The following is an 11,454-nucleotide window of genomic DNA, read 5'->3' as shown; positions in this document are numbered from 1 at the left end:
CCCCCCCCTTCCTTTAGCCCCCTTCCTCCGCAACCCCCTGTCCCCTATCCCTCCACTCCCTCTCCCTTACCTCTCCCTCCCTTCCCTCACCGTCAATGCCACCCCCACCCCCTTCTCTCACCCAGAGCACAGCAGAATGGTGGTGCATTACTGACTGGAATCTCAGCATAGGTTTTTATGCCCAGGTCCTGCAGTGGGGAACCTGAACCCTGAAACTCAAAGGCTAAAACGCTACCAACTGAAGCACAGCTTATACTAAGGAGTGAAATTTAGAGACAAAGTAGGAGATTTTGAAAAGTCTACAGCAGATGGTGTTTTAAGAGTTTTAAACAAAGTTCTCAACTACCATAAGCATTTTTTAAAATATTCACTCGTGGGATGTGGGCTTTGCTGGCTGGCAAGTATTTATTGTCCATCCCTAGCTGCCCTTGAACTGAGTGGCTTGCTGGCCATTTCAAAGGGTAATTAGAGTCAACCACATTGCTGTGGTTCTGGAGTCACATGTAGGCTAGACCAGATAAGGATGGCAGATTTCCTTCACTGAAGGCATTAGTGAGTCAGATGGGTTTTTCTGCAGGATTTAGTGGTAATGCCATCACCTGCAAGTTCCCCTCCAAGCCACTCAGCATCCTGACTTAGAAATATATCGTCGTTCCTTCACTGTCACTGGGTCAAAATCCTGGAATTCCCTCCCTAATGGCATTATGGGTCAACCCACAGCAGGTGGACTGCAGCGGTTCAAGAAGGCAGCTCACTACCATCTTCTCAGGGCAACTAGGGATGGGCAATAAATGCTTGCTAGCCAGCGATGCCATATCCCACAAATGAATAAATAAACTTTAAAAAAAATTCGAACCTGGGTCCCCAAAACATTAGCTGAGTTTCTGGATTAATAGTCTAGCGATAATACCACTAGCCCTTCACCTCCCCTAACGTGTAATTGTTTGTACACAATTAACTTGTTTCTGCTGTGTTCTCTGACAGGTTTTAGCTCAAGGTTTGAAAACAGGAGAAACAGAGTGGCCAGAAGTTCTAGAAGAAAAGTCTGCTGTGACCGTTGTGCAGGAGTTAATTGAAGGTACACACATTTCATGTTTGAACAGCATCTACTGTAAAATTTATACTTTTTGGGCTGGTCATTTTGAGTGTAATTGCATACGACTTTTCGGTACTGTGATTGCCAAGTTATCTTTGAGCTAAATTTATGTTTCAGCTTAGTATGTTGTTGTCATAATTTACTGATATGGCTGTTTTCATGAAATATTGTGCTTGAAATGGCTTGCTCAAACGTTCCAAAACCAATCAGGTATTCTCTGGTACTCAGTGTGAGAGGTGTTGCTGCTGGAGAATAATGCATTTTTCCATTTTTCTTTCTAATGACAAGAGACTGAGGTTTCATTTCCATCTATAATGATGATTTTGAATCAGGTTTTTGAGAGGGAAAATTCAACATTCTCTTATCTTTGAATTGAACCACAAGTTTGGAGATGGAATGGAAAATCTGTCAGATTTGTTCAAGTTAAAAATTGCCTACTGTTTCTCCTTTGATTTTAGGTCTGATATATCTGTAAATATGATGAGTAAAATAATTGGTTGAATTATACTAAAAGCTGTGAAGAAGTTCTCATAGGGGAGGCGATGACCTAGTGGTATTATCGCTGTACTATTAATCCGGAAACTCAGTTAATATTTTAGGGATCTGGGTTCAAGTCCTGTTATGGCAGTTGATGGAATTTCAATTCAATAAAGAATCTGGAATTAAGAGCCTAATAATAACCATAAAACCATTGTTGATTGTTGGAAAAACCCATCTGGTTCACTGATGCCATTTGGGTAAGGAAATCAGTGATCCTTACCTGGTCTAGCCTATATGTTACTTCAGACCCATTGCAATGTAGTTGATTCTTAACAACCCTCTGGTCAATTAGGGAATGGTAAATAAACGCTGGTCTAGCCAGAGACTTCCTTTGAGTGAATTTAAAAAAGCATGAAGATATGTTTTATGGGCTTCTTCAGTTATGAATGGACTTTAACATTGTATTAATTGGCCTAGCACAGATTTTTTTGTGTTTTTATGCCCAATACAGACCTAAAGAACCAACTCAATGTCTCTCAACAACAGCTGAAGAGCAAGGAGACAGAGGTAAGATCATCTGCTGATTGGAAACTTGTTGGGAAAGATGTGGAAATGTAACCCTGTCTTTATTCTTCTGAAGGAGAATCCTCTAAAGTTAAGCATTTGAATATGCAATATAAGTATACTTTTCATCCACAACCTGTTAAAGTTGATTTGGAGCTCTGCTGTGATGCATACCATCAACCCTCCTTTAGTTCCAGTCACACTGTCACAAATAACCGCAATTGTCAACTAAACCAGTTCTCTTAAAGAACTTGCCTGTTTTGCTTTATTTTCCTAAAGCAATTGCAACCATTTCCAGTCTGGGATATTGGGGTCTACAGTATTTTAGCTAAATCAACACGTGAATTATGGTAAAGGAATTGTATTTACAAGGAATAGTAAGAAATTAAGTTTTAAGTCCCCTGTGTTCTAGGTTTGGGTGTGTTTTCCAGTTTGTGCAGACAGAATAATAGATTTATGTTGGGCTTTGTCCGTGCTACTCTAATGCAGGGTAGTGAATATAAATGAGCCAAGAAAAGCTTTGCTTTAATGTATATATTTAAAAATAATCAATACAATAATTTAAAATTAGTTTAGAGAGAGTGCTGTACTAAACCGTGCAAAAAAACTTCAACTTGTCAAAAATAATTGTATCGCTTCTACTGTAGTCAATCTGCATGTAATTTTATGCAGGTTTAGAAACTTTGATTCTTCAAAACAGCGCCTAATGATGATTGAAAAGCAGAAATTTGGAGAGCTTATGGTTTAACTGGGAGTAATTGGAAAGCCTCTTCAAAGAACAGGCACACAATATGTTGAATGATCTCCTTCAGTGCCATATGACTCATATAAGACTTGTGTTCTACCTTGCAGTAGAATAGCATCCATAGTTTCATCTATGGTAGGTTAATAGCCTTATAAATCTTTATTTGAGGAATTCTAAGATTCTACTGGTGGATTTTGGGGAAAAAAAAGTCTTTAGTTTTTCTTCAAATTCTTTGTTTTTATATCAGAAATTAAAAAGTGATGCAGCTGCTGTTGAATCAACCATTCATGCGTCATTCGCTCCTGAACGCGGAGATCTTGATTTTGCGGAGCTGCTTTGGACTGGAATGAGGAAAAGTACGTATGCCTGTGGCCACATTACTTCTATTGGGAAGCACAATGACACTGATTTTGAGCATTGCTGCTCAGTGGTAAAGTGAAAGGTAAAATCATCATTGTCTTATGGGACCATAGGTCTGCTCTCCCATTAGAGAGAGAGAGAGCAAAAACTGTTGGAGTTTTAACCTGAGGGTCACCATGCCTCAGGCAGGGGGAGATATTGAGTTGCCAGGATGGCTTTAAGAGTTCAGTGGTTTTTTATTTCAGCCAGTAAACTTACACCCCACTGATTACTGGCTCCTTGTACCTTTGCAATCAATTCACATCCAATTAACCCTTAATATATCCACTACCTATTCCTTCATTCCATTAGTTTTAGACATTCTTTTGGAAAATATTAGATGATAACATAAGTGACATATATTTCTTAATGCTTGAATAAATACTGTTGTGTATTCGTTGCTTTCCTTTATTTTAGCTGTGTCTTCATACCAGGATGTGGTCGATTGCTTGGCACTAGTCATTCAACACTTAAAATGCAAGGACATTCAACCATGGGTATGTAACAAAGTCATTATTTATCACAGTTCTGATGATGAGTCACTGGACTTAAAACATTAATTCTTTCTTCCCATAGATGCTGCCAGATAAGTTTTTCCAGCAATTTCTGCTTTTGTTTCAGATTTCCAGAATCTGCAATTCTTTGTTTTATTTTATTATTTTGATGTTTTTTAAATTATTCTGCCTGCATACTACTTGTTCCAATATTGTTTAGCATGATAAAGGAGCTCCCTGTAGAAGCCTGTATGCTTCCTTTTGGTGATACCCCATAGCATAGGTCACATTCTTATATGTATGCAGGTGACATTCTGTTTAACCTCTCATGCTTGTCTCTTTATCTCTTACCGTTGCTGAGTTCTCCAGGTGCCCTCTGGTATCAATCTTTGGGTAAGTTAAACAAGTAGGAAAAATCTTTTACATGCTATCACTTACCTTAGGTCCTGTACTAATTATTACTGAGACTAATCCATAACTTTTGGTGATCACTTGCTGTAATTCACCCCAAGTTTATCCTCCCGCTTTCACAAACTTCAGACAGCAAGAATTATTTGCATTGTATTCTTGATTCGGGTTTATGGGGGACAGAATGGAATATGAAGTTAGAGTCATACCTAGCACGAAGAGTAAGATAGTTGTGGTTGTTGAAGGTCAGACATCTCAGGATATCACTGCAGAGTTCCCTATAGAATATATTTTCTAATCAGCCTGTTCAGAGATATCATGACACACCTCTGGAGCAAGTGGGAATTGAACGTGGGCCTTCTGGTCCACTACGCTACAAGATCCCTAGCTCCTAAGGGAATTGTTCCAGGCTCAACCATCTTCAGCTGGTTCATCAGTTACATTCCCTCCATCAAATGGATGATCTATCCATACATAATGATGCCATATATCATATGGCAATCAACTGTAGTTACATGGTCACAAACTGTCTAGGTCCTTTATTTCAGATTTTTATTGAATTCACATTCCACCATTGTCTCTGGTGGGATTTGATCCCATCCCAAGAGCATTAGCCTAGGTTTCTGAATTACCAGTCCAGTGACATCATCACTACGCCACTGCCTACCCCTTTAATCTGAATTGAAAGCTAGCCTCAGTAATGGTAACCACTATCATCAATTGTTGTAAAGACTGGTTTATGTATGTCTTTAGGAAAGGAAATCTGCCATCTGTATGAAGTCTGACCTACATGTTACTTCAGATTCTCAGCAGTTGACTCTTAACTACCCTCTGACACGGCCTAATAAGCCACTCAATTCAATGGCAGTTAGGGATGGATAACAATTGTTGGCCTTGTCAATGACACCTACATCCTGTGAAAGAATAAAGAAAAAAGTTATCTATTCCAGAAACCTAGCAGTGGGATGGGGAACATTCTGATTCTCTTTGAGATTGTGGGGTTTTTTTTTGCAATTCTAAGAAGTTTATTGTAACTGGAATATTGAACAATCACTGATCACTTTCCAGATCCATCAAGGAAGCAACAGTTCTCTCGGTAAGCTGATTCAGCAATCGTACCAGGGGACCATGCCCACTGTCTCTGTTAATGGAATTACTGCTATCCGAATGCTGTTGGAGATAGGATTGGATAAATTGCAGAGGGACTACATAAACTATTTCATAGGTATATGTTGTTCTGTTAAATACCTAACATTTGGTGTGTGCTTTTTGATTTTAAAACTGCTGCATTTGGTTGTAAAATTCTGTGCATACAACAGACCTTACGACAGTGTGTCAGAATTTGATTCACAGTCACAGTGATCTACATTTTACCATATTTCTAGGAGAGTTTCTGCACAAACATTTGCTACTACTCAAATGGAAAGAAGAGAGGAGGATTAGAGGTTGAATAGATGTAGTTCAATTGTAGACAGTTCATATGTGGTGGTAACAGAGCCCTGGTAGGAGCTCTCACCTTTATCTCAGTGATCACAAATCAATCCATGATCTTGGAGAGTATAAAAAATCTAACAGATAATTAAACTAGTTCAAAAAGAGACAAGAGAAAGATAGTTGAAGTAGGGACGTGTTTTTGAGGAAGATAATGATAATAGCAAATGTGTTTTAATCCCTCCTTTAGTGCTGATCTACACTGGACTGATGATATATGGTGATCAGAAAACCTTTTTGGATGTAGTCGGGTAAGGCAGGAACAGAAGAAATCTAGCTGGAGGAAAGTCACACTGATCCTTATCAATTGTCTCCTTATGGCTGACATGAGACTTTAAAATAATTAACCAACTGTGTTTAAATTAAAGTAAAAGTAGAAAATGCTGGAAATACTCCCGTTTGGCAGCATTTGGAGAGACACCAGTAAGAAATTTAAAAATACAAGTTAAAATCTAATGTGGAGATGCAGAGCCAGAGGATGTGTTATAGCTGCATTATGTAGGAGCTGGTTGACCCCATTGTGATTCGTACTGGCGACATCTATAGAAACTGTTGGTTTCTTGAGGAACTCCGGGTCTAGTGTTGATGAGCTGGAATCTGAGCTTCAGACACTGCGACACATTAAGGAGGGAGAGAGTTACCTGGATGCTGTATTTTAGGAGGCATCCACATCCTGGAGGTCAAGTGATTAGGGACAGGAGTGTGTGACTACAAGTGAGGCACGTAGAGGGATACTGAATTCAACATTGGAGGAACCTGAGCTCTTAACCTTATCCAACAGGTATATGAAGTTCTTGCTCCCTGTGAATAAGGAAAAGGATTTTAGGGAGAATGGGCAAACTAGCCACTGCACCATGGTACAGGAGGCCATTCAAGTGGGGGGAGCAAAAAGAAGAGGCAGTGGTAGAATTAGAAGTACAGATTGCATCCTTTTGTAAGCAGGATTGAGAGTCCTGAAGGAAGAAGTGTAATAGGGTCGGAAGGCATAGAATCTGTGTGGGGAGAGTTGAAAAGCCACAAAGGAAAAAGGATCCTGTTGGAAGTTATCTACAGGCCTCCTAATAGCAGTCAGCATGTGGGGCAGAAAATAAACTTGGAGATAGAAAGGGCATGTAACAAAGACAATATTACAATCATAGAGGACTTCAATATGCATTGAATTGAAGTAGCTTGCCACTTGCGGCACCATCCTAGGTACAAAGGTAACCTTGGTATAGATTCTTGAGTACAAATTCTTAGGATAAAGAAAAGAAAACTAAAGAAATAAAATGTCCAGCGTTACAGATCTTGAAAAGTAAAAAATCATAGTAATAAATTAGAAAAATAAATAAATTTAAAAGTTCAGAATAACAGTCCTTCCACAATAATATGATTTAAAAAAAATGAAAATTAAAAAAAAAAGACAATTAAAAGACAAGGTCCACTTAGTCCATTTCACAGGTCTGGGTTCGAGAACCTGACCCTACCATCCCCTTGGAATCCTGGGCTGTACCCATCACGATGCCAAAGAAAAAGCCGCATGAGTCATAGATTGAAACAACCAGTAGGAGACCCAGACTGATGCTGACAAAGATGGACGCCGAAGCCACCTAAAGGAATTCCAAGACGGACCAGACCAACCATACTGCCGCAAAGATGCTGTAGAAGCCTCAAGGAAACCTGGGCCATTGGACCCACCTCGTCTTTTGCTGCCGACAAAGCAGCCTAGTCAAAGGATCCACCAGGATGCAGCCACATCGAATGGCCTGATCCACACTACGTTCTCTAATGCAGAAGCCGCCTGGAACCTCCTTCTTCACCTGAAGGCACCAAGAGAAGGTAAGATGAACTTGATGTTGAGTCGGCGCTAGGAATGCCTCAACAATGCAGAAGCTGCCAGGAACCGTGCTGCTGGGACTACTCATCAATGCTGACGCCGCAACCAAGTTCTTCGCCAAGCGGTAAGTAAAATAAAAAGAGAAATAAAAACCAGAAGAGAGAGAAAAGCAAAAAGAAATGCAATGGAGCTGTCAAGCCCTGGGTTCAGAAGCCCTACTCCGCCGCCATGTTACCAAATGACGTGAACTGGGAAAATAAGGTTGTTAGCAGATCCCAAGAAAAGTAATATATGGAATCTCTAGGAGATTTGTTTTGGAGCGGCTTGCAGTAGAGCCCACTAGGGAACATGCAATTCTGGATTTGATGATATGTAGTCAAGTCAACTTGATTAGGGAGCTTAAGGTGAGGTAAGAGTAAGAGGCCTTGACATCAAAGCCACACTCGACCAAGTGTGGCATCAAGGAGCCCCAGAAAAATTAGAATCGGGGGCAAACTGGAGTCAGAGAGGATCCCAAAGCACTGGAAATTGGCTAATGTAACACACCTGTTTGAGGGGAGGGAGGCAAAAGACAGGAAGTTTATAAGCTGGCTAGCCTGACCTCTGTTGTTAAGAGTCCATTATTAAGGATGAGATTGCAAAGTACTTGGAGATGCATGTTAAGGTGGGGCTGAATCAACACTGCTTCATCAAAGCTTGTCATGCTTGACAAATCTTTGAGGAAATAATGATAAAGTTATACAAAGGAGAACCAGTGGATGTGATCTATTTGGATTTCCAGAAAGCCTTTGACAATGTGCTGCAGAGGAGGCTGCTAAAGAAGTTAAGAACCTATGTTAGGGGCAAGGTACTGGCATGAATAAAGACTGGCTGACTGAAAGAAGTCAGAGAGGGGATAAAAGCATCTTTTTCAAGATGGCAGCCAGCGATTAGTGGAGTTCCACCGGGGTCAGTGTTGGGACCATAATCATTCACGTTATACATTAGCAGTCTGGACAAATGAACTGAGGGTGTTGTTGCTGAGTTTGCAGATGATAAAAAGATAGGTGGAGGGACCGGTAGTGTTGAGAAGGCAGGGAGGCTGCAGAATGACCTGGACAGGCTAGGAGAGTGGGCAAAGAAGGGGCATTAGAATACAATGTGTGAAAATGTGAGGGTATTCACTTTCGTAGGAAGAATAGGGAGAAGGATTATGTTCTAAATGGGGAAAGTCTTCGGAAATCTGACGCACAAAAAGGGCTTAGGAGTCCTTGTTCGGGATTCTCTTCAGGTTAACATGCGGGTTCCTTTGGCAATTAGGAAGGCAGCTGCAATGTTAGCGTTCATTTCGAGAGATCTAGAATGCAAGAGCACGGATGTACAACTGAGGCTGTACTAGGCTCTGGTCAGACTGCATTTGAAATATTGAGAGCAACTTTGAGCCCTGTATGTAAGGCAGGATGTGTTGGTGGGGGTCCAGAGGACATTCACAAGAATGATCCTGGAATGAAATCTTGTCATATGAAGAGCATTTGAGAACTCTGGGTCATCATTCTATGAAGTTTAGAAGCATGATCTCATTGAAACTTAGAGAATACTTACAGATTACAGAGAGGCCTGGGTATACTCAACATGGAGATGTTTCCACTAGTAAGAGAGACTGGAAACTGAGGGCACAGCCTCGGAGTGAAGGGATGACCCTTTAGAACTGAGATGAGGAGGAATTTCTTCAGCCAGAGGGTGATAAATCTGTGGGATTCATTGCCGCATTAGGCTGTGGAGCCCAAGCCATTGTGTATATTTAAGACTGAGATAGATAGGTTCTTGATTAGTAGGGGGAGCAAGGGTTACAGGAAGAAGGCAGGAGAATGGGGTTTCATAGAATCCCTACAGTGTGGAAACAGGCCCTTTGGCCCAACAAGTCCACACCGACCCTCGGAGCATCCCACCCAGACTCGTCTCCCTGTAACCCACCTAATCTTCACATCCCTGAACATTATGGGAAATTTAGCATGGCCAATCCACCTAGCCTGCACGTCTTTGGACTGTGGGAGGAAACCAGAGCACCCAGAGGAAACCCACGCAGGCATGGGGAGAATGTGCAAACTGGCGCTGTGAAGCAGCAATGCTAACCACTGAGCCACCGCGTATATGTGAACCATGATCAAATGGTGGAGTAGACTCGATGGGCTGAATGGCTTAATTCTGTTATGGTATCTTATGGCCAGTATACTGCATTGGAAGAAGTGCAAGTACACTGTTGCTTGACTTGGTAAAAGTCTGTTTCAGGTCTTCCATGGTGGGTTAGGGAAAAAAAGTGCTGTAGTAAGTGTGTATGAGCTAATATATCATAAAGCCTGCAGTAGTACTTCACTCAGAAAAATATATATAAATAAGTTTTTTTTTCCAATACCATACAGTGAAAATCATTGAGAAAATATTTTCTTCTAGGTCAAGAACTCACTACTTTGAATTACTTGGTAAGCACAATGAATTAATTTTATAAATCACGGAAAAGAACTCGAGTTTTAGTTTCTATCTCTTTTAATAACCAGTTTTTAATTACCATTGCTATTTGTTCTGCAGGATTACTTTGTGAGTTGCACCATAAGTCTGGAAGAGCAGATGTTCCGTCTCCAAAAACTCCACCACGTGCTTGAGCTGGTGATGAGTTGTAGTGCCTTCCTGAACTTGAACCATGAAAACCTCTTTACGCTGACACAGTGAGCACTTTACTTAATTCAGACACTCCAGCACAAACTAGTCTGAATCACAACAGAAAGACCTGTAGTCTTGTATTGTTCTGCCTTGGTGCTTTTTTGTTAGTTAGCTCTGTGCCTTTGTCATTGATTTTTGAGGTGTGTGCTCTTATCAGTGTGCTGAAACTAACATGCATATCCAATTTCCAATTTTATCTTGTTCTTTTCCAGAATCTCAAACCTGTTAACTCTTTTTATTTTCTTTTTTTTTCCCCTCACAGTTTACAGGCTTTTGAAAGCAAAGCTTTGTTGTCTAATTACTATTTGTTTTATTCTCCCAGTTGCTCCTTTTTTTGATTTTGCTGCTGACCTGTTAGGTCTGGACCATAAGACAAAGGAGTAGAAGTAGGCCATTCAGCCATCTAATCTGCTCCTGCATTCAATGAGATCATGATTGATCTGATAATCCTCAACTCCACTTTTCTGTCTTCTCCCTTTAATGCTTGATTCCCTTGCTTATTAAAAATCTGTCTATCTCAGTATTGACAGCCTTCTGTGATAAAGAATTCCACAGATTCACTACCCTCTGAGAGAAGAAAGTCTTCTGCGTCTCTGTCTTTAATGTGTAATCCTTTATTCTGAAATTATGCAGTCTGGTCCTAAACTACCCCCCAGGGAAAACAACCTTTCCGCATGTACCCTGTCATGTTCCCTAAAAATCTTGTATGTGTCAATAAAATCACCTCGTATACTTTTAGATTCCAAGTACATCAGGCCCAATTTACTCAACCTTTCCTTATAAAACTGTCCCTGTGTACCTGATATCAGCCTAGTGAACCTCCTTTGAATTGCCTTAGATAAGGAACTCAAAACTGTGATCTGATTAGTGCCTTGTATAGTTTTAGCAACGCCTCCCTTCTTTTATACTCCATTCCCTTTGAAATAAGACAACATTCCATTTTCGTTCCCTATTTCCTGCTGAACCTGGATGCTAGCCTTTTGCGATTCATGGACAGGCTTCCCAAATCCCTGACTGCTGTAACATTCTGCAGTCTTTTTCCATTTAAATAATATTCATCTGCTCTATTTTTCCTGTCAAGGTCTATAACCTCACATCTTCCCACATTATATTGTGTCTGTCAACTTTTTGCCACTCACTTAACCTGTCTATATCCCTCTGCAGACTCTGTGTATCATCCTCACCATTTGCTTTCCCACCTATTTTTGTGTTATCCAAAAACTTGGCTACAGTACATTCACTTTTTCCTCATCCAAGTTATTAA

General features: G+C 40.5%; 1 protein-coding gene across 2 annotated transcripts in view; it reads left to right on the top strand.

Moving 5' to 3' along the window:
- The window catches only part of zwilch (zwilch kinetochore protein), a 22,457-nt gene extending 12,258 nt beyond the window's left edge, over positions 1-10,199 (top strand). Inside the window, exons 8-15 of one of the 2 annotated variants that reach the window (XM_048615998.1) lie at positions 985-1,078; positions 2,088-2,143; positions 3,133-3,241; positions 3,702-3,781; positions 5,255-5,411; positions 5,868-5,928; positions 9,924-9,952; positions 10,059-10,191. In XM_048615998.1, coding sequence (XP_048471955.1) covers positions 985-1,078; positions 2,088-2,143; positions 3,133-3,241; positions 3,702-3,781; positions 5,255-5,411; positions 5,868-5,928; positions 9,924-9,952; positions 10,059-10,132 — 660 coding nt within the window. In that variant the 3' untranslated portion in view covers positions 10,133-10,191. Of the gene's footprint in view, positions 1-984; positions 1,079-2,087; positions 2,144-3,132; positions 3,242-3,701; positions 3,782-5,254; positions 5,412-5,867; positions 5,929-9,923; positions 9,953-10,058 lie in introns of both variants that reach the window. The other variant, XM_048615997.1, reaches the window with a different exon arrangement.
- Positions 10,200-11,454: the final 1,255 nt, after the last annotated feature.

Source organism: Rhincodon typus, chromosome 33, assembly GCF_021869965.1.
Source record: "Rhincodon typus isolate 14 chromosome 33, sRhiTyp1.1, whole genome shotgun sequence".
Classification (NCBI taxonomy): Eukaryota; Metazoa; Chordata; class Chondrichthyes; order Orectolobiformes; family Rhincodontidae; genus Rhincodon; species Rhincodon typus.
This window is presented reverse-complemented; position numbering and strand designations above follow the sequence as displayed.